Raw genomic sequence first — 24302 nt, 5'->3', positions numbered from 1 at the left:
GGGGTCCAACCCTTCTAATGAAATGACCTGAAATACTGATAAATACTTTTGCTGGTGCATGAATATCATCAATGTTTCAATAACAAATTGTAATAAGACCAGACCAATCAATAGATTTCCATAGATCCAATAATGACTATAACGGAATCAGTGAATAATTCGAAAGTGCATTTATCATACTTATTCGAAGTGCCAATCATTACCTTCACTAAAAAACCAAATGAGGTGAAAATCAGTTCGGAAAATTACTTCAGTTTCACGTTGTCCATAAAAAGCGATTCATTCGGAAGATATCGAATTATAATTATTATTTTCATGATCATGATAGCGTAGTTTTTTATTTCTATTTTTGTTCATTATCAATAATAAAGCTTATTATCACTGTAAATGACTTATCTGAATAACCAGATATGCTATAAATATCAAAAACAAATGCAAGACATATATTGAGAACGAAAAAATTCAGTTGAACATTTCCAATTCCATTTTTAGATTTCCACAGTTGATTGGCGATCATATTCATCCCATTAATTAATGTGAAGTAAAAGTCAATATGCAGCGCTGTTTTTTCCAGAGGCATTTCCATAGACCTATAAAACACATGGACGCGCTCTTTCAGTGAGTTTCAATAGCCACGAGTGCGGCCAACCTGGTATGGGCAAGATGGTATTAATTTCCGAGCTATATTTGTATATTTGCGCCCGTTAGAGATAAAAACAAGTACCTATAATCGAATATAAAAAATTGAACGAATATCAGTATCATTTAGATTGCGTTTAATGATCCAATTAGAACTAAAGAGCAAAATTTTTGCTTTCGGCAACTATTCCTCGGAAAATACAACAGATAAGTTCATGAAAAGTTTGTAAATAAATTGATTTGAATAAAAACAATTGAGCACATTTTAAGCCAACACAATATTCTGATTTCTTGTTCAATATCTGAAAAAATATTTCATTGATCAATATTGATCAAAAGGTTGAAAAATAGACATTATATACAATCAGCATACTAATTTTCTCTTCTAATCTCAAGTGCTTCTTGAGTATTATTTTAGCTAGATGAGAAAAGAATTGACACACATTTATTGATTTGAAATGAATAATTCAACTATGATATAATAAATCGATTAATACATTAGAAGTAACTATACCTGTGAAATTTCACTTTATCTGTCTTTTCAACTCATTTCGTACTATTAATTGCACTCTACGTGGACACCATTATTACTTTCATAATAGAAAAAGGATACGACATTCAAAGTTGATCTAAAATTGATGAGAAAATTCTGAAAATTTCGATAAATACAAAGTTCAAACGAATGTTTTGCCCATACTAGCTCTATCTTATTTCGGCCGCACCCCCTCTCTCTCTACGCCGTGTCCATGTGTTTAATATGTCTATTGGCATTTCACGATCAAACAATTATTAGATAGGCATACCAAAGTTTCATTGATTTTGAGAAAATCAATGAAGATACCTGAAAAATTCAAAATTATGACGAGAAAAACTGCAAACAGAGTGTTTTGCATGAGTTTAAATTTGAATATATCCTCAATGAGTCCGGTCCTATGTTCGTCAACTTTCAATGTTCTGTTTTATTGAAACTTAAAAGTGCGGATAAAGAATTTTTAGCCGAATCCAACTGAAATATTCGGAGTTATAGCCGAACGAAAATTAGGGAAATTTGAATAAACTCCTCTCTATATCGGAAACGGAATGCCTAAGACACACATATAAGGTGTTTTTGAATTCAGCTCAATGCCCTCTATTCACGGTTTTCGTTTGTCCGTTTACTTGTGAAACACCCTGTGTACTGAAAAATTTCAAAAGACTCCTCGAGCAATTAAGAAATGCCATTAAATCAAGGAGTTTCTTTTGATCCGCTTTGATGAAAAATGTCAATATCCAGTTATTATTATTATTTGGGGTGATTCATCGAAAATCCCCAATATCTCGAAAACCAAGGCACATTTACCAAACGTAAAATATATTTATTTGAACCGCCATACAGTACCCTACCCGCAGGCTCCATGTTATCCATTCATTACGCCACATTCTGTATAATTATTATTATTATATCAATGTATTGAAAATAAACAGACATGAATACGTGCCAGTTGTTTTGTTTGAAGGTGAAGCTCCTGTTGCTTCAAACTTCTTTTAATTATTTTGACTACCATTCACGCAAGATGATTTTTGTTGAGGAATTCAACATTCTTGTAATTATCCGTTCATTTCTTCAAGAGATACCCATTCCCTACCACCTTTGAGTATTAAATTCAATGCTAACACTGCGTCAAATGCATTTCATCTTCGGGTTGATTTTTTTGAATTCTACAACTGATGTAACGTCTTCAGCCTTCAGCCAAAGAAAATGAACAACAGTAACTCTCCTCAAGCTACTGATTACTTCTATTTTCCATGTAAATAAATAGATTTGGTATGTCTTCAATCAGTTTTGTATAAATGTCAATTATGTTCGTTACATATTTTCGACGTAATATTTTGCGAAGTGATTTGACATTGTGATGAAATACGTAATTACTGAGAGCCTCACGTAGAACGGACTACCTAGCACTGATTTAAAACTCAAAAATGTTTTGACAAGCGTGTTAACCCAACATTTTCGTACCATACAGAGTGAAAGGTATCCAATTTCCATGGCCAATCCTGTGCTAAAATGAAAGTGAATGAAGTATAGAAGCTGAAAGTAAAACGTATATCTTTGTTGATTCATTCGGGAAAAACATTTCAATGGAGTTCCTCATGTCGTGAATATAATGCCCAAAATTTAGATAACTATTTCATACCAGAACAAATTCGGTAAAATTGTCTTTGGAATTGATCTTATATGTCACGAAAAATTTCATTGTCATGAATCATTCATTTTGGGACCTATATGGTATTAAACTCCCCTATCGGACGAAGTATCGTAGACATAGCATATTTATTCAAAACAAAACTGTTGATATTCATGAGGAAAAGATAATAATTTCTTTCCAAATTCATTTACACCGAGATCACGAACCTTATCAATCAATTATTAGCGTATTAAGTTTATTAATATTAGTAGCGTTCTCGAACTATTTAAAAGTTTCAATATGTGTGAATGAATCGAAAGAGCAGCTGTATTCTATATATGAGTAGAATTCAAGCTGCCTTACCTTCCGTCCTCCTAAAATCTGGCAACGTTGCGGGAGGTGAGAGCGAACTACTAATAAGAAATATAAGCGGAGGTAGTAAGGTCTGATTCGTTTGAAGAAAAATTTATCGCTAAAAATCTTTTCCCCTCTTTAGGTACCCCTGTTATTTACCTTCCCCTCTACATATATAAACAAAAATTATTCCAATTATATAACTCCTTCACCCGGAGGTCAGGTCGCCCAATGAACTTAACGGAGGTCACAACGAACTACGAGTTCATATATATATATATATATATATATATATATATATATATATATATATATATATATATATATATATATATATATATATATATATATATATATATATATATATATATATATATATATATATATATATATATATATATATATATATATATATATATATATATATATATATATATATATATATATATATATATATATATATATATATATATATATATATATATATATATATATATATATATATATATATATATATATATATATATATATATATATATATATATATATATATATATATATATATACCATTAGTGCGTCCGGTGTATATTTTGTTTTTATATGCAGTACAATGCTGCGTCCGAAGAGTATTCATGTTATGGCGTCCAGCGTAGTTGCCACATATGTTCTTGAATCTGGTATAGTAGGATTATCCGAGCTCGATGACGTGATCGTATTATAACATTGGTTCAAGTTACTACAACTTTAATTTTTCCAAACACCAATATATTTTTGATTGCTCCCATCCTTAGTTTGTGGACTGCTCACTTGGGGAAATGTATTTCTGAATTTTTTTCACTCTATCTTTTTGTCAAGAAAAGCTTCAGTGATTATGTAAAAATAATTAAAAAAACGTGATATATTTCATTTTCGTTTTTTTTCAATAACAAATGAATGAGAGAGAGTGGTGTTCTGTGGAAAACTTAAATTAGGAATGCCTTAACTGCACGTTTGTTAGTTTTCCTTATGTTTATCCTACGAACAATTTGGCAGTCTGGAGAGTCAACTACTCTTTCAGGGTAGTTAAATGGACGGCGAATGAAATTCTTGAGTTCGATGAGGAGAGTCATGAATATAAATCTTAGCCTGCATCCTAGCTCTTCGATATACAAGGAACTTCACATAAGGACCTTGTTGGTTTTCTGTAGGTTCCAGAGCCAAACATGGCTCTAGGTTCGGTGGCCATAATCGCAAACCTCTGACCGAGCTCAGTGTTAGTCTGGGCGGACTACTTACAGCATTCCAGGTGAAACGTTCTGCCATTAACATATGCATCAATCACCTGCTTGATAGGGGCTGGGCGGTAAGATCTATAAAATCCTAACGGACGTACGCTGCATCAAATTTCTCGCAGCGAACGAATGCAATTCGGCACATGTATTCGAATGCAGATCTAACCTCTCTAAATTAGGAAGTCAAAACCTCAGCGTTTATTGGCCCGGAACCAACTATGGCAGTCGTCCCGGTCTGCGCCACTAGCACAAGGCAATATTGGTACCTCCCGGTGAATATACCAATCATTGGCTAAGATTTTCTAGATCTATTGCTGATTTCAGGGTCATTGTAGTCTCCGGAGCTTACTTACACAAACACTACATCATCAATGAAACACTCGCTTTGCTTATAGGAGGACGAAACCATTGAGCATATCCTCAGTGACTGCCCAGTGGCAGACAAGGTTCGCTCAGGCTGGTTCTAGGGAAACTCATGGACTCCTCTGACATAATCTTTTCCCTTAGGAAGATGTCACTGGAGGTAGAAGTTTTGCTCTCTGAGCTCGTTTGTGTGCCACAATAGACCGCTTTGGTCACGGTAGTAGGTCTAGGGGGTTCGACCGATACGCCCAACAAACTGTAACTGTAAATCTTCGATACAAAGGATATACCTTCCTCGAATGCAGGAAGACAAGGGTTTCAAAGTTTGCAATACAAACAAAATACACAAAAGTTGGAAATGGAATGAGATTATCGAGAAGTCAAGACCCACTCAAGGGAATAGTAGCTCATCATGAAATCATTAGTCAAAGAGCTGGAGTGCCTTGGAGTTGTAGAAGCAAATATCCGACATATGAATCAATCTTAAGCTAGTAGGAAAATATATCACGCCATCAGAAAAAAGATATTAGAAAGTCAGATAAGACAAGCAAAACTGAAGTTTTCAGTCGAATATCATATGAGTAAATATCAGCACTTTATATATTTCAAGAGATTGAAGGATTGAGGAATTGCTGGAAAAATCATCTTCTGCTTTTTGGAGTCGGCTAAGCTGATGTCGGAAAAGGGAGGATTTGTTCATCAAGATGGAGTGATACTAGATACTAGAAGGTATAAGAAGAATATAATGCAAGTGGTTACCTCAACATCTTGCATGACTTGCCGTGATCGACGAAAACTTATGCACATTCTGTCCACTTGCAGAATTCATACTTTATCAGTGTATATAGAGAGACACAATGCGAATTCCTTACTTCCATCTGACAGAAGTTTATAGTATACACAAATAACCAGAGCTCTCATTTGTACCTCCCAAGATCAGAGCAGTAGTTGAGAATGATAAAGCTCGGACCTTCGGATCCCATGAAGAGTGCTTGCAGCTCATCTCTTTTATTGAGAGACGCTGTAAGGGCAGGATGAATAACTATCTCAAGAACGTGGGGGCAACACCTGGTTTTGTCACTAGAGCAAGAAAAGGGGTTTTGGACGTGACAATGGTCAATGAAGCTACCAGGAAAAGTGTTATAGCTTGGAAAATGACGACCAAACCAGCAATCTCTGACCATAGGATGATCGAATATAGAATAACAGAAGAGGAACTGATCTACCATATTAAGATCCATCTGAAGCAAAACTTACAACAGTTCGAAATTAATAGGCCAAGCCTCTCACACTACGATCTGGAGCAAAAACTCGATCAGGGAATTTTGGAGGCCTCCCACTTCAGTAATCCACTCCCGGAAGTTTGAACAAGTGAGGATGCACCTAATTAATCCTATTCGTGCATGGGCTCATGCCGACGATTTTAAAATCTTTGGTGATATAGGCTCTATTGAAGACTGCGTTTCCTGCAGCGTGCCTTGTGGACTCATTCTTGATTTGGTGTGGCAGAAATCTAGTACCATTGAGCATTTCTGAGTGCAATGTTGTCAAGTACACCAGAACTATCTATTGTATAGTTATAGTCTTGATGGCAGCGTCCTGAGCAGAAAAACGTAGATAAGATATCTTAGTTTTACACTAAGGACACACACAGAACGAGAGACGGAGAATGCTACAGCTCACCATTGCCTCGACACTCTAAAGCAAAAATTAAGTCTGTATGCAGAACGCCTGAGGAGATATAAAAGCAATTATAGCCGGAAAAGAGACAATGATTCATTCGAAAAGTCGGAAGAAACTTTCTACCGGTCACTCACATCGTCTGATGGAGAAAATGGAAAGTAACCACCAAAGGAAACCATTGAACAATTCTGGACCCAACAATTATCAACGAAACCTCAGTTTATTTATTTATTTATTTATTTATTCACAAAGGAACACAAACAGGTAATCCAATACCCAAAAACAGTGTTCACAAATCAAAAATACAAAAAAGATTAACAAAAGTGCCCTTATCATGTATTAATAATAATAAATTAACAAAAGTGCTCTATTCCTATAATAAAGATAACTAAAGTAAGAAGAAAAAATAGCAAACAAAGAAACCAAAATAATTTAATAGAGTGATAAGAAATACCTTTTGAGAGAATTTTTTAAGGTTACCTCGCTTTGAAAAAATACATCTATACGATCCTTCAGATTGTTACAGTGATGCAGCATCCTGAAGATAGGGGAATTCATAGCGCTATTTGTGTGCGTTAGGGGTAAATAGAATAGAATAGTTTGATGGAGATACCGGACATGATCACAATTGAAGAAGTAAAATCAGGTCCAGGAAAGCACCTGGGCCTGATGGATTACAGAACTTCTGGATCAAGAAACTTTGGATCATGCATGACAAATTGACCTCCGCAATAAATGATGTCATTGAAAGTCCTGAAAGAATGCCAGTATTCCTTACACATGGCACAACAATCAACATACCTGTTACCTAAAGGCCAAAGGAGTACAGACGACCCATCCAAGTACCGACCAATCACATGTCTTCCAACGATATACAAATTAATCACATCGTGCATTTCAAACCGAATTCACAACCATTGCGAAAGGAATAACATCATCGCCATGCAACAAAAAGGATGCACCAAAGACAGCCGAGGGTGCAAAGAACAACTAAAAAAAAAGCGTTCGATTTTATACCTCACGAATGGCTCTTGACGATCTTGAAGAATTACAAGGTGGATCCCAATATTGTTAAGTTCCTGAAAAAAGCCATGTCAACCTGGCGTACTAGTCTTCAAATGAAAGCAACATATTGCTCCATTAGTACAGGACCTATTCCAACAAGACGCGGAATTTTCCAAGGAGATTCGCTGAGCCCTCTGTGGTTTTGCATGGCCTTGAATCCCTTGTCTCATAGATTGGATTCTACGAACTAAGGATTTTCCATCAAGAGCAGCAGTAGAACTATGATGAAACTGAATCATCTCCTTTACATGGACGATTTGAAACTCTTCGCATCTACCGAAAAACAAATGTAACAGATGCTGAAAATGATGGAAGTATTCTCGGAAGACATCAAAATGAAGTTTGGATTAGAAACATGTCGACTGCTGAATATAACGAGAGGGAAAATAGAAGATGGTACGTTCGAACTCAAGGATGGTGCAGAAATTCAAGCATTAAAGGAAGGAGACACATACAAGTATCTAGGCATAAAACAGGCAAGAAAAATCAATCAGAGCCAGATGAAGAAGGAATTAAAGGAGGAGTTCACCCGAAGATTGAGGAGGATAATGAGAACTGGTCTTGACAGCAAGATTCTGATAAAAGCGATTAACACCTACGCTTGCTCGGCGCTGAGCTATTCATTCGGTATCATCTCTTGGACGACCACCGATTTAGCAGCTTTACAGACAAAAATAAGGACGATGCTGACTAAACACAATAAACATCACCCCAGAAGCTCAGTAGAACGGACAGAGCTGCCAAGACATCTTGGGGGTAGAGGAATTGTTGATTTGTCCAACCGTATGTCCCAGAAAATTGTAGGACTTCGAAAATATTGCCTGAGCAAGGCTGCTTCGTCAGAACTCCATCGAGTAGTTTGTGCTGCTGATAGTTCTACGCCGTTGAAGCTACAACAGGATCACTCGGAAACCGTCGAACACTCTCCAGAAAGTAAAATGCTGAAACTGATTGGCAAACCCTTGCATGGAAGGCACCAGAACGAGGTCAACCATGATTACGTCGACATATCTGCGTCGAACTACTGGTTGACTTCCGGAAGGTTGTTTCCTGAGACAGAGGGCTTCATGCTCGCCATCCAGGATCAGGTGATTCCAACAAGAAATTACATGAAATATATCGCTAAGGATGCCTCAGTGGCGGATGGTAGCGGTCATTATGGCTGTGCGACACATGAAACTATCCAGCACATCACCGGAAGATGTCAGAAGTTCGCGGGAACGGAGTATAAAAATAGACAGTATGTTGTTGCTAAGATTCTTCATCAAGAATTGGCACTAAAACATCAACTTCTGAGTTCGAAAAAGGTTTCTTATTACAATTACCATCCGGATGCTGTATTGGAAAATGAACATCAAAAGCTCTACTGGAATCGCACGGTTCTCACAGACCGGAAAATAACCCACAATAGACCAGACCTCATATTGCTCAATAAGGATGAGGACAGGGCACTATTCATCGACGTTGCAATTCCAAATAATAGCAATCTTCTGAATAGGCACACTGAAAAAATTTCAAAATACAGGGATCTCGAGGAACAAACCAGAAGGCAGTGGAAGCTGAAAGATATCAAGACTATCCCTATTAACTATTAGAGAACCGGAGGAAACTTCAGTTGGACGAAAATATCTATAGAGTCATGCAGAAGGCGGTACTGCTCGGGACGGCGAGAACTGTACATGGGGAATGCAGAGGAACACCGTCTGTGTGCGGGTGGAGCAGGAATCCAACCGACAGCAAGGAGCCGAGGAGCGACCCGGATCCGACCACCACCTCGAGCCCGTAAACCTGGAAAGGGCTCCAACAGAACTTAATCCTTTTGATATCTGAGATAAGTGAATTTTCCTCTGGAGAGGAGTGTGAAAGTCATAATAAATAATACGATTTGTTTCTATTTTAACTTACATTCGACAGTAAGTCTCATAAGTTGCATAGCCTTAACCTAAAGAATAAAAAAGAAACATCTTTGAAAAGAAAATATTGAATACAATGTGTTGACGCCGAATATGGATTTCTTCAAATTTCATGGTTTCATCATTCTAATTTATTTGATATGTCAACAGATGTCATGATATACACGATTTTTGAATTCTTCTCGATATCGCGACATGTGTTGAGCGGAATGAAAAAGAATCAGAATAATATAGATTGCTTCCGAGTTTTCTTGATTTGAATTATTGCGCGATTTTCAAAGTTTTTGTTCTGCCGTTTCCTCCAAAAATTACTCAGTTTCCGAGTACTTTACGACATTTAGTGCTTCTGATAGTGAAGTTTCGCTGTTTGATTCCATTTCTTGAGAAAGGCACTAGAAAGAACCATCAATAACCCCATTCAGATAGGAGATTTGGGCCCCTCTCTGTACAAGGATCTCTTTGCGAGACTCCCGTCCTCTGGCCAGCTGGATTTCGGAGAATTGCGGGTTTTCCAAGCAACAGCCCCAACCTCTCAAGGTAAGATTTTTTCTTATTTATTGATGGTTCTCTAAATTCTTATTCTAAATTCAGCCTCCGAACCAGCGAAAAAATATACAGTCCGCTCAATTCTTAACATGGTCCTATCGTGCCGAATTTTGTAATTTAGAATATTCAAATTCAGCTTCGATTTTTTGTACAAAGCATCCTTCATTTTGAATTCCCTTGCGACGTTGCCGGTGAAAGGGAAATCTTTCATCTGACGTTGCCAGATTTAACTTTCTTCCGTGAGTTTTCGGAAATTTCAGTTCATTTACAATGACTTCAAAAGCTGAACCGGAATCGATTGATCCTGAACTGATGAAAGTTCACAGTAAACTTTTGTCAGAGGGATAATATTTTCGCGACCGTTACATCTATTTTTAATAAGTGCAAAACATATTCTTCTGATAATCTTGCTAAAGTTATCTACTTTGTCAATCAACTTCCTAAATATTCTGACAAATTTGAAGAAGTTCAAAATGAAATAGAGGCACTCAACGAGAATATGCCTCAGAAGGATAAAATCGAGATCTCTCAAGTACAAGCCTCCTTTGAGGAGATACTAGCCTCCATTCATAGTATACAGTGTGATTTAGCGAAACAAAATGCAGTTTTGACCACATCTGATACCACCCCTAGCACTACACCAGTACCACAGATGCTTCCGACTATTGCACTTCCTTCATTCGATGGTAAAATAGATAATTGGGTAGAATTCATTTCCTTATATGACTCATTGGTTCATAAAAACTCAATGATAGACAAAACACAAAAATTTCAATATTTGAAAACCACACTCAAGGGTGAAGCTCTAGCTGTTATCAGTGGTCTTCAGTTGATTCCTGATAACTACGATATAGCGTATGATGCTTTAGTTCAGCGTTACCAAAATCCTAGACGCCTTGCTTCTGTTTATTTTTCGAAATTACTGCAATTCAAGTCTCTCTCTCATCCTTCACTGTCATCGCTCAAAGATTTTTTACATAATCATGAAACAGCCGTGAATTCAATGAAATCTTTAAAAATTCCAGATCTTGCAGATTTTCTGTTATTTTCTTTGGCTTTGAATTACTTAGATTCGAACACTAAACGTGCCTTTGAAAATAAGTTGCCATCAAAAGGCATTCCCACCTATAAACAATTAATTGAGTTCGTAACGCAGCAAATTCGTATAATGGAACTTTCTAAAACCGCTGATAGCAATATCCCGAGACCAAGATCGCACGGCTCAAACGTTCTTTAAGTGAACTCTACAGATTCTTCTCCTTCTGATGGTAGAACTTTCGCTTGCCCCTTGTGTAAAAGTTCGCATTTTCTGCATCAATGTTCAAGGTATCAGAATATGACATTGAATGATAAATATAAATATCTCAGAGAAAATTCACGCTGTTTCAACTGTTTAGGTCGACATCGTAGAGAAAACTGTAATTCTCGTTCTGTATGCCGCCACTGTAAAACAAATAGACATCATACCTCTCTACACCCCTCTTCTGTTACTGCGTCTCCCTTCGCTACCCAGAATTCACTTAATGTAACTTGCCCCCCTCATGGTCGTGACTCATCTGAAGCTGAACCCATTCAGTCTGTGTCATGCATCGCATCTTCTGGTAGTTCACCAATTCTTCTTGGTACTATAAGTCTCCTAATTGAGGATGTTACAGGTCAAAAACACATACTCAGAGCTGTTTATGACCTTGGCTCTCATATTTCTGCCATTACTAAGTCCAGTGTTTCCTGCTTGGGTTTAAAAATTTGTCCCTCTACTTGTTCTGTTTCAGGTTTAGGTCAATCGAACTTGCGTATATTTGGGTCCGTTGATGTTTCGTTACATTCACGACATTCCTCTCGGTTGGTCAAGGGCCATGCTGTCGTTCTTGATAACATTTCGCATCCGCTTCCTCCTTCAGAACTCCCTCTGGAAGTGCGTTCTAAATTTGTGAATTTGCAGCTGGCGGATGATGATTTCGACTTACCTTCTCCAGTAGATTTTCTGATTGGAGCCGATTTGCTCCCTCAACTTTTGATTGATGGTATTCAGTCTATTCCTGGTAACCCAACTGCGGTCAATACTATCTTCGGATGGGTTCTGGTTGGTCCCACGTCTTCTCAAACTTCAGAATCTATTGCCACCTCTCTCCATGTACATTGTGACATCAGTTCAGCCCTCCAAAAGTTTTGGGAAACAGAGGAAGTCTCACCTAGTTCCCCGCTCGATCCACAGGATGTGTTGGTGGAAGAGCATTTTCTTAGTACCCATTCTCGGGACAAAGATGGGCGTTACATAGTAGCACTTCCTTTCAAACCAAATGCAACTCCCCTCGGATCAAATTGCTCTAGATCACAAGCTTCATTCAAACGTCTTGAACAGAGACTCTTAAAGCAACCAGAAAAATTCAACATGTATCAAAATTTCATGACAGAATATCGTAATCTTGGTCACATGTCTATAACTTCCTCTACATCCTCATACATAATTCCCCATCACGCTGTCATGAAAGAGACAAGTTCCACAACAAAATTGAGGGTGGTATTCAATGCTTCAGATCCAGATTCGACAGGCATTTCTTTGAATGAGCGTCTTCTAAAGGGTCCAAAATTGCAATCTGACATACAAGACATTATTTCTGAATTTCGCTTGCAGGCAATTGCTTTATGTGCCGACATACAAAAAATGTATCGTCAGACCCTTATTGTTCCTGAGTATAGACGATTCCAACATATTTATTGGCGTCCTCCTGGTTCAGATACAATCGCAGAGTTTGAACTGAACACCGTTACCTACGGATTGACTCCTTCAGCGTATTTGGCACAACGAGTGCTGAAACAGTTGGTGAAGGATGAGGGTGAATGCTCTGGCCTCATATGCTATAACGAACCAAATATATATTGACGACGTGATAAGCGGCGCCAAAGATGTCGAGACTGCCGAATTGTTAAGGAATGAGTTGCGTGAATTGCTGAGTAGAGCAAGTTACGAACTCAGAAAATGGTCAACCAACCACCCCGAATTACTTTCTAGTCTCCAGAGGATCACAGAGAAAGTCCTATACGGTTCTCAGATGGCTGCGAATCCCTTAAAATCTTAGGATTATCTTGGGAACCTTCTATAGATGCATTCACTTTTCATGTCCAACCTTTTAATTGCCCATGTACAAAGCGTAACATCTTATCCTTCATTGCGAAAACTTTTGATCCCTTAGGTTACTTGTCTCCTATAACGTTCTTCATGAAGTCTGTACTTCAAAAGTTGTGGTTGCTTAAATTAGATTGGGATTTTCCTCTTCCTCCCTCTTTAAAAACGACTTGGTTGAAATTTGTATCTTCAATACCTTATTTGAATAAATTAAAAATTCCTTGTTTTGTCATCCCCTCAGCTTATGATTCCGTTTCAATTGTCGGATTTTGTGATGCCTCCGAAAGTGGCTACGCAGCGGTGGTCTATTTGTGTTTTGAATCAACTGGTTTTCGTCGTTCCCATTTGTGGCAAGCCAAAAGTAAAGTTGCTTCATTAAAGATCTTGAGTATTCCTCGTCTTGAACTGTCCGGAGCTTGTTTATTGGCCAAGTTGGTGGTCCAAGAGGATACCGCTGTCAATTTCAACCGTCCGGCTATTCTGTGACTCTCAAATTGTTTTGTCATGGATCCATACACCCCCTCACTTGTTGAAGACCTTCGTCGCCAACAGAGTGACTCAAATCGTAGACGACACAAAGAACGCTCTTTGGTCTCATGTTCCCGGTCTGGAAAATCCAGCTGACTTAGCTTCCCGGGGTTGCTATCCTGATTATTTTTTGAATGAAGAAAATCTGAAAACTTGGTTGAACGGTTTCTCAATGATAATGGATTCCAATATGGACTGGCCTGGACCCTTCCGTCTTTCTGAAGTTTCAGAGACTTTACCTGAAACGAAAAATATTTCAGTGTCTCTGGTGACTCAGAAAATAGAGCCCACTGAAATCTATGTAATGTTTGAGTGCAAGTTTTCCAGTTATCTTCGACTTCGTAGAGTCATGGGATGGATAAATCGATTTATCCATAATTGTCGCTCTAGAAAAACTTCCTCTGTACTGAGGAAAGAAAGTTTGACTGTGGATGAGTTGAATGATGCCACAGTATCACTGGTTCATATTGTTCAACATGTTCATTTTTCTGCGGACTTGAAGTCCCTTAGTAAAAAGCAGCCTCTTTCCAAACAACTACAATCTCTCGCTCCCTTTTTAGACTCACGCGGTCTTCTCAGGGTGGGCGGTAGATTGAAATTTTCTAACTTGGATTTTGATTCAAGGCATCCACTTTTGCTTCCTAAATCATGTTTTCTGTCTACACTTCTGTGTAAACATTTTCACTTGGTTTCCCTCCATTCTGGACCCAACAATGTTCAGGCTCTGTTAAGGAAAACCTTTTGGATTTTTTCATCTCGCTCCTTAATTCGTAAGTGTATTCGACAGTGTAAAACCTGCTTCAGGTTCCGAGCGTCCCCCTTCCAGCCAACTATGGCAGATCTTCCAGCCTCCCGAGTCAACATCTCCCGTCCGTTCAACACTACCGGTGTTGACTTTGCCGGTCCCTTCATGGTTCGCGACACTAAACTTAGAAAATTTCGAACCACAAAAGGATATCTCGCCTTATTTGTATGCGTAGCAACCAAAGCAATTCATTTGGAATTTGTTTCCGACCTCACTGCTTCCGCCTTTCTGGCTTGTCTCTCACGTTTCATTGCTAGACGAGGGTTACCATCTGAAATTCTTTCAGACCAGGGTCGCAACTTTATCGCCGCTGCCAAGCAACTGAAAGAAGCATATAGCTTCTTATTGCAGCACCAAACTGAAATTGCGGACTTTCTTACTACAAGAGAGGTTAGATGGCGTTTCAATCCCCCCTACGCCCCAAACTTCGGTGACTTTGGGAGGCTGGGGTGAAATCCGCGAAATCCCTTCTCTTACGCATGATAGGTAAGGAGCTTTACACTGTCGAAGAATATAGTACCATATTCTGCCAAATCGAGGCGGTGTTAAATAGCCGTCCATTGTGTCCTTTGTCAGATGACCCATCAGAGTGTAATTACCTGTCTCCGGGACATTTTCTGGTTGGTACGCAACTTTTAGCCGCTCCTGAATCTCCCTTGCCAGTGAGAATGACGGTCCGTGATGGATGGATTCGCCTGAGACAAATGGTACAAGCCTTTTGGACCCGTTGGTCAAAGCAGTATCTGAACACTTTAATGCAGAGACACAAGTGGACCAGTTCCACACTCCCTAAAATAGGTGATGTCGTTTACATCCGGGATGTCCATACTTACCCGTTAAATTGGCCAATGGGACGTATTTCAGAGTTAAATAACTCCCCAGATGGTATTCCCAGGGTAGCTGTGGTCAAGACTGCAACTTCCAGCATTTGTCGCCCTGTTAACTGTCTTATACCGTTAACAGGCGAATAGTTTCCCTTTGAATTAGGTTTGTTGTCTCTCTATGTGTTTTTTGTAAGATTTCATTTCACAGCATCCATTGTTTTTTTTTTTGTTTTTTTGTAACTTTCAATCAATTGCTCAAATTTATAATTATAAATTTGGTGGGCGGTATGTTGACGCCGAATATGGATTTCTTCAAATTTCATGGTTTCATCCTTCTAATTTATTTGATATGTCAACAGATGTCATGATATACACGATTTTTGAATTCTTCTCGATATCGCGACATGTGTTGAGCGGAATGAAAAAGAATCAGAATAATATAGATTGCTTCCGAGTTTTCTTGATTTGAATTATTGCGCGATTTTCAAAGTTTTTGTTCTGCCGTTTCCTTCAAAAATTACTCAGTTTCCGAGTACTTTACGACATTTAGTGCTTCTGATAGTGAAGTTTCGCTGTTTGATTCCATTTCTTGAGAAAGGCACTAGAAAGAACCATCAATAACCCCATTCAGATAGGAGATTTGGGCCCCTCTCTGTACAAGGATCTCTTTGCGAGACTCCCGTCCTCTGGCCAGCTGGATTTCGGAGAATTGCGGGTTTTCCAAGCAACAGCCCCAACCTCTCAAGGTAAGATTTTTTCTTATATAAATAAGAAAAGAAAGAGAACCATCAATAATGATGGTTCTCTAAATTCTTATTCTAAATTCAGCCTCCGAACCAGCGAAAAAATATACAGTCCGCTCAATTCTTAACACAACGTAAGTAAACTGTAATATATTGGTTATAAAGATTAATATTGTCATGCGTTAAACTCCCCACTTAATCTTGTTGATCCTAATTGTTCTCCGTTGTAAAAAGCAGTTCAGTTGTATTGTAGCAAATGAAAGATTAAAAGTATACGTGATAGTCGTTTTTAATCATTGCTAATTTATTCAATACACCACATAATTTGGCGACGAGGATAAAAGAACAATATTTTTGAGTTAAGTTTTCTAAAAGTATTTTTAATTTTGTTTTGCCTGGGAATATTTTTTTTCATTTGAGTGAATAGAAGTGTAAAAGACAAAATGGCTACGGGTGAAGTCGGTACTTCCGAAGTGATTATGGGTGGAATCGGCCAACTGCGAGAATTTCATTTAAATATCACAGATTGGAACATCTATAAAGCGAGATTGAACAATTATTTCATCGCTAATGAAGTTACCAGTGATAATAAAAAACGTGCAATTCTCTTAAACATGTTGGATGAAGAATCGTACAAACTGATATTCAACATGTGCAGCCCGGATGTCCTGAATTGAAAACATTCGATATGTTAATTTCACTCTTGGATAAACATTTCATCCCAAGAAAATCAGTCCTAGCTGAACGTTTCAAAGCAAGAAAGGGAATAATGAAACAATTAAGGATTGGGCAGCGCGTGTGCGTAGCTTAGCTGTTTCTTGTGAGTTTGGAAAGGAATTAGATATGTGTCTCCGAGACCGTTTTGTTTGTGGATTCGAAAAAGGTGTTATACTGGACAGACTCCTGGAAGAGAAGAAAGATATAACTTTCGAACAAGCTATAGGCATAGCAGAAAACAAGATGGCGTCTTCGCAGAGCTACCAGATCGGCAACCCCGTGAAGGTGGTTGTGGTGAACAGTTGTTACATGTGCGCAGCCACGTCAACCGTCTCGAGGGCAGACGTCACTCCAATTCCCAGAAAGGTTCCAGCGCCAGCGCAACGAAAGGTGGTACAAATGACAAGTGTACAACCTGTGGAAAAATTGGTCATAATAAAGATAAGTGCTTCAGAAATTTATTTTGTTCTTTCTGTAAAAAGAATGGCCATAATATTAATAATTGTTTCAAAAAGAAAAAAAGAACGAATAATGTTTCAAGATCTCATAATTACTTGCAAGATGAAAATGATAATTATGAAAATGAACCTTCTTTGTTTGTTGTCAATAATGCTAACAGTCAAGACAATGCATACTCATTAGAAGTAAAACTTGGTTCTTGTAATATTCTATTTCTAGTTGATACTGGAGCGAGTATCTCTTGCATTTCTGAAGATTTGTATTTAGAGAAATTTAGAATGTACAAATTGAAACAGACTGATCGATGTCTCACTTTCTACAACGGAACCAAGGTAGAGCCTTTAGGTATTTTGAATGCTAATGTTGAATTTAAAAGAATTGTAACTAATATGAATTTTTATGTCTTTAAAAACGGTGGCCCACCAATATTGGGTAGAGATTTCTTGAATATATACAATATTGGCTTTTCAAATTTGAATTTCATGAATGAAAGAATTAATATTAAAACAAATGCTCTGATAAATCAATTCTCGAATCTCTTTTCTGAAGGAGTAGGATTATTCAATAAGTCAAGCTTAAGTTTAAAGTTGAAAAATACCAATGTTACTCCTAAATTCCATAAGGCCCGTCCTATTCCATATGCTTTAAAATCGCCAGTCGAAGCTGAAATTAATCGCCTTCTTTCACTAGGTATCATCTCACCGGTAGACTATAGTCAGTGGGGCACTCCGGTAGTACCAGTGTTGAAGAAAAATGGTGCAGTCAGACTTTGTGGAGATAACAAGGTGACAATAAACCCCCACATTGAAATAGATCAACATCCATTACCAAGAATTCAAGATCTGTTTGGTTGTCTACAGGGAGGAGTTCAATTTTCCAAATTAGACTTATCAGACGCGTATCAACAAGTAGGTTTGGATGATGATTCAAAAAATCTCACCACTATTGTAACTCATAAAGGTTTATTTATATACAATAGACTAACTTATGGAATTGCTTCTGCGCCCTCTAAATTTCAGAAACTGATGGAATCACTGTTGAGTGGAATTGATGGCGTGACAGTATTTTTAGACGATATTCTTATTACGGGAAAAGACGAAAAGGAACATTTTAATAGACTTAAATTAGTTTTGTCAATTTTAGAAAATTCCGGTCTCAAGTTGAGCATTGCTAAATGTAAATTTTTTCAAGATTCAATTGAATATTTGGGATATAAAATTGATAAGGAAGGTCTTCACACAAGTGAGAATAAAGTCGCGGCAAGTTTGAAAGTCCAGAAACCAAGTAACATAACTGAATTAAAATCATTTTTAGGTATGGTAAATTATTATGGAAAATTTATCCGAAATATTTCTTCAATTTTATATCCATTACATAGTTTGTTGAGAAAGGATGTAAAATGGTCGAAAGATTGTGACCAAGCTTTTGACAGAATCAAGTTATTGCTTAGTTCAACAGAAGTTTTGGTACATTTCAATCCTGAATTAGATATCAGATTAACAGTAGACGCTAGTTCACACGGCTTAGGGGCTATTTTAAGCCATCAATACCCATCAGGAATTGAAAAACCAATAGCTTATGCTTCAAGGTCACTTTCAAAAAGTGAAAAAAATTATAGTCAGATAGAAAGAGAAGGTTTAGCTATTATTTTTGGCGTACATAAGTTTCATCAATATCTTTATGCAAAAAAATTTAAGTTGATTACAGATAATAAACCTCTGATGACGATTTTCGGACAAAACAAGCCAATCCCTCAATTTTCTGCTAATAGGTTGGAGCGTTGGGCTGTGATTCTATCGAATTACCAATACGAAGTCGAATACGTCAAATCGGAGAATAATATTGTCATGCGTTAAACTCCCCACTTAATCTTGTTGATCCTAATTGTTCTCCGTTGTAAAAAGCAGTTCAGTTGTATTGTAGCAAATGAAAGATTAAAAGTATACGTCATAGTCGTTTTTAATCATTGCTAATTTATTCAATACACCACATAAACCTCATATTTTTAATTGTGTATTTTCAGCTGGCCTGATGATGGAATAATAATAATCCGAAATCGATCGCCTAAGAATAAAAAATAATAAAATATATGTGTCCTTTTATTTCTACTTAATCGATTATAGAACATACTATGGAATTATGGAAATTATGTGATAGGGATACGGGGCCCTATCACATAATTTCCTTATATCTTCCGAATGTTTTAAAAGAAAAAAGTTGTATACCTTCAGATTCGGGTGACTTGAGACAGTCTTGCAACTTGGGACAATTACCCCTCTTGCAGATTTCTTTGTTTCTTACCATTTATGAGTGAAGAGACAAACTTATAAGATTGTGTAGCGCCTCTTTGGTTAGTTTAAAAATGAATTCCTGTTGAGCTTGTCGTGACCAGTGCGTTTGAATTGAGTGAAAAAAATGAACGAATTCAGGAGAGTAAAAGCGCATTATTTATGGGACCTATACTTTCTAGTGCCCTGTACTGCACATTTTTTTTTCTTGATACGTGGGATATTGGGATATTAGATATCTCATGAAACAAGGTTGTTTCAAATCAAACGGCAACATGGATCTCATTCATTTATTTTGTTGTTTTATAGGGTGACTTGGGACAATGCCGCAATGGCAGCAGGATACTATTAAATATGGACCAAATAACATTTATATATTACATGGTCCGTATAACGTCCATGACGGACACCTATTGGATATCCGGTAGGGACATCTTTAGAATGTCCTCACCGGATATTCACTAGGAGATTGTAATGGACGTAATATGGACCAATTAACATGTATATATTACATGGTTCGTATAACGTCCATGACGGACACCTATTGGATATCCGGTAGGCACATCTTTTGAATGTCCATACCAGATATTCACTAGGAGTCCGTAATATGGACCAAATAATACATACATGTATATCAATGAACACCAAAATTTAATATAATTTTTCACTAAACTCCATTTTTTCGCTTTGTTGTTTATGAATATCTCATGAATATTATATTATGTATAACGTTATGATGAACGAAGACTAAATAGTTGAGTAATTACTATTATGAAATAATCTATATTTGAGTTTTAAGACTTTAGTTTTTATTATAAGGTATTTCTGTATTAATCGACTACTATTCCATAAATCAGTAGTTTATAATGAATATGTTCCTACAAGTAGGTATATCGTATAGTGTGAAAAATTTCTAGTGAGTATGGATGGAAATGAGAACAACACAGAAAATACCATCTGCGTCTGAGTGTAAGACATTGGGTTCTAGGACATTAAAATTGTAATAGATAGGATAGCCAACGTCGTGGTAAATTTATGATGGTCCCAACGGGATATCCATTGGACGTCCGCGGTGGACGTCCGAATTCGGTTCAAAGTTGTGACATTTGTACGTCTCTCGGATGTCCATAGAACGTCCATTGTAACAGAAATGGACGTCCCATGGATGTCCGTAATGTCCGAAGAGGATGTCTTATGGATGTCCATAGGACTACTTTCTGCTATTAGAGTATATAATCACGAATTATAATTTTTCAAAACTTTACACTGTCCCAAGTCACCTATTTCATTTTAGAGTTGAGAAATCAATAGATTTTAACTGTGTCCCAAGCCTCCCAGATCGGTGGTTGACTTGAGCATATTTAAACCTCTGTTTCAGATGAAAATAGGTCACCGTTTTCAAAATATGACAAGTTTAATTTAACAATCGTCCCAAGTCACCCAAATCTACGGTAGGTAAGTATGAATTATTTCTGATACCTAATTGAAAACTTAGTAGGGAATATGGGATTTAGTGGGAATATGTACCTATATCGTTACAAACAGATAATTGTTTTCGAGCGAATGGGATGGAAAAATAAATGATTGAACAATATTTTGTAATGATAATATATGATTACAAATACAGTTTTTCCATAATAATTACAAATTAATTAAAACAGATGGTGCTTAAAATATTGGAAATAAAACTCATGTTATGAAACATAATCCTGAAACTGCTAGCGTTTTCATGGATTGATGATGAAGATTTATTTTGTCAGAAGAGAAAAAGCTGAAAAAAATTTATATAGGAGGATATTTCTCAGAATTCACACCATTGAATCTTACCAACTTATCAAGAATTTATTCTTCTTCCTCCTCCTCTTCCTCTTCTTCTTCCTCATCTACCTCAACTTCTTCTTCTTCTTCTTCCTCCTCCTCTTCTGGTTCAGGCTCTATAATAGGCTCCTTGAGGTCTTCATCATCGTCTGCAGCTTGTTTACCTTCCTCCTCACCTTCTGGAGTTTCGGGGTCTCCTGGTTTTTTGCCAGGCCTTTCACCAAACCATTTAGGTAACCGTGCTATAGAGGAACAATAAAGTTTCAAAAATACAGTAGGTATATACTATATGTGTAAAAATTTTCCTTATGGATTACCACAATTTCTGAAATTGGAAATGGATTTATCACAATAAATTATTTGGTGAGTCTTAAAAACATTACCAATTATTGTAATTGTTTCAATAAACCTCAAAAATGAGTACATAATGGGTGTTTTGTGTTTTTTTAGCAACTTTCTTTCTGACAACACTGTTTTTGGCAACTCAGCCTTTTTCGTGTCAAAATTTGTCAAAATCAGCTAAGCGATCGTTGTCGTGGGGCACACAAGCTTTTCCCTCTATTGATTCGCATGCTGTTTTGGTCGAGTATTGAATGTTGTTCCTGTTCTTAGAAAAAATGTTCCTACCGGCGTTTGATTAGAGTGATTAAACTATAACTTTCTCAAAAATGCCTCTTTACAGTGATAATAAAAAGCTTTGTGTGCCCCACGACAACGGACGATCTGCTGATTCCGACAAATCGTTGGAGTTCCCTATTAGATCTATATTCTAACCATGAATCGACTCACAAACGAAGAACGCTTGCAGATTATTGAATTTCATTATCAAAATTCATGCTCGGTTAAGAAAGTACATCATTCACTTCTTCCATTTCATGGTCAGTTTGGGCGACCTGAAGCGGCTATTCGGAATATTGTGACTGAATTTCGCACCAAATTTACATTATTGGACAATAGAAGGCCTTTCCAGTCATGAGCACCGGGTGCGCCCCAGAAGCGTACCTCCCCGAATTGTAACCGTTCCACGTGGTTAATTTGACAATTTATATTAGGCGTTCCCGTCATAGCAGCAAGAGCGTCAAGCCCCGAGCTTTCGCGCACCTGACTGGAAAGAGTGGAAAGCAATTTGAAACACCAAGGGTGTGTTCATAAACTTACTCCGAGAGTAGAGTATGAGTATGGTCATGCTCAGAGAGCATGTACCTATGATTATCAATTTTTTTCTTTCGAGACTTCATCAAGTCTCGAAATAAGTTCGGATGAAGGCTTTATTATTCGCCTTTTTTCTCGTTTTCTGCTCTGTTTCTTTGTTTCAGATATTTTTTCGAAATGGAAAGAGGATAAAGAAATTTTTATGTCAATGGAAAGGAAGCCCTTCAGTATTTAAAGCTTATTCTGTAAACAAATTTGTCATCACTACACTTCTCACGGGGAGACAGGGTTTTTTTACTAAGGTTTTTCCCTATATATATATATATATATATATATATACTCTGAGGAACTAAAAGTACGTTTGTGAACGCTTCGGGTAATCAGAGCTTACTCAGAGCTTGCTCTGATTAAGTTTGTGAACGCAACCCAAGACGCATACGTAGAGTGAGGACAGAGGAAAACATCGCAGCTGTATCCGACAGTGTTCTTGATGACCGTGAATTATCCATTGGGGGCCGTTCGCAGCAATTGGGCCTCTTGATATTCCACAATGTGAAAAATTTTGCAATAGGATTTGGGTTTGAAACCTTCAAAATACAGCTGGTTCAAGAATTGAAACTACACGACATACCACAACGACTAATTATTGGTGAATGGGCACTGAAAAAGTTCGATAAAGATCCACTTTTTTATCGGAAATTTGTATTCAGCGACGGAGCTCATAATTGTATGAATGGTTACGTGAACAAACAAAATTGCCGTATTTGGTGTGTAGCCAGAGGCAATCCTGGAACTGTCAATGCATCCCGAAAATGCGCTGTTTGGTGTGGATTATGAGCCGGTGGCATCATCGGACCGTACTTTTACAAAGACGACGAAGGCAGGAACATTACTCTGAATGGCGAGCGCTACCGAGCGATGATTACGAACTTTTTTGTGCCCAAAATGGAAGAGCTGGGCTTGACTGACATGTCGTTTCAACAAGATGGTGCCACATGCCACATATGCAAAACAATGGCTCAATTGGGAGGCGAGTTCGGTGAACAGTTTATTTCACGTTTAGGACCGGTAAATTGGACGGCTAAATCGTTCGATTTAACGCCTTTAGATTATTTTTGTGGGGCTATGTAAAGGCTCCATATCCATAGGGACGAGCCCGAGTTACATATCCCTGGCAAGTGTCGAGGCTCCCATAGTAATGACTAGACATCTACATGGAGCATCCACTCGTGGAATCTTTTTGTCTACGTTTTCATTTCAGATTGAAATAATGAATTATTGCATATTGCATTCATTATTAAGTGAGTTAGTCCTGACTTGAATCTCGCGAAGAGAAATTGTTGTAAGAATAACTCGTAATTCCAATTCCTGTATAAAATATCAATTAGGTAGTTTTCCAAAAACTCTTCCGCTAACCCCTAAATCATAAAAGGCACAGTCGACGGAGTGTTTTCGTGCAGTTACTTTTTTGGAAAATCCACATCGGACCAGCAACAATCCATTGAGGCAGCAACAATCCATCCAAGAAAACTTGGATGGATTTAGCAATTCTCCCAGGGTGGTGAGTAGTATTGATATTTTATTCGCTTTCATTTGTGTATGTCAGACTCCTCTGAAACTCATTTTGATTCCTCTTGTGAAAACAATAATGATTTGAAGCTTGAATTTTCACATTGGTTCTAAAATTTATCTTGAAAAAATAAACCTAAAGTAACAATTGCTTTTCCCGCTTTTGATATGAAAAATTTAACAATTATCCCCGAGTTTGATAGTAATGTAGACAAAATTCATTCAAGCCGCGAAAGCACTTCTTTTCCATTTCTTCGATGATAACAATCTCGA

The 24302-nt window shown here is 37.4% G+C and overlaps 2 protein-coding genes across 9 annotated transcripts in view; one reads left to right on the top strand and one right to left on the bottom strand.

The window, feature by feature from the left end:
• The first annotated feature begins 17480 nt into the window (after window positions 1-17480).
• Window positions 17481-19154, top strand: LOC123315580 (uncharacterized protein K02A2.6-like). Its single transcript, XM_044901333.1, has 2 exons — window positions 17481-18129; window positions 18366-19154. Coding segments are annotated over exons 1-2 (651 nt in total). The 3' UTR covers window positions 18368-19154.
• Window positions 19155-21071: 1917 nt separating this feature from the next.
• Window positions 21072-24302, bottom strand: part of LOC123316062 (troponin T) — a 33338-nt gene continuing 30107 nt past the window's right edge. For all 8 annotated transcript variants that reach the window (XM_044901988.1, XM_044901987.1, XM_044901982.1 and 5 more), the window contains 2 exons: window positions 21318-21550; window positions 21072-21261 (listed from right to left, as the gene is read on the bottom strand). In XM_044901988.1, coding sequence (XP_044757923.1) covers window positions 21333-21550 — 218 coding nt within the window. In that variant the 3' untranslated portion in view covers window positions 21072-21261; window positions 21318-21332. The remainder of the gene's footprint in view (window positions 21262-21317; window positions 21551-24302) is intronic.

The sequence above is a fragment of the Coccinella septempunctata genome, chromosome 6 (assembly GCF_907165205.1).
Source record: "Coccinella septempunctata chromosome 6, icCocSept1.1, whole genome shotgun sequence".
Taxonomy (NCBI): Eukaryota; Metazoa; Arthropoda; class Insecta; order Coleoptera; family Coccinellidae; genus Coccinella; species Coccinella septempunctata.
This window is presented reverse-complemented; position numbering and strand designations above follow the sequence as displayed.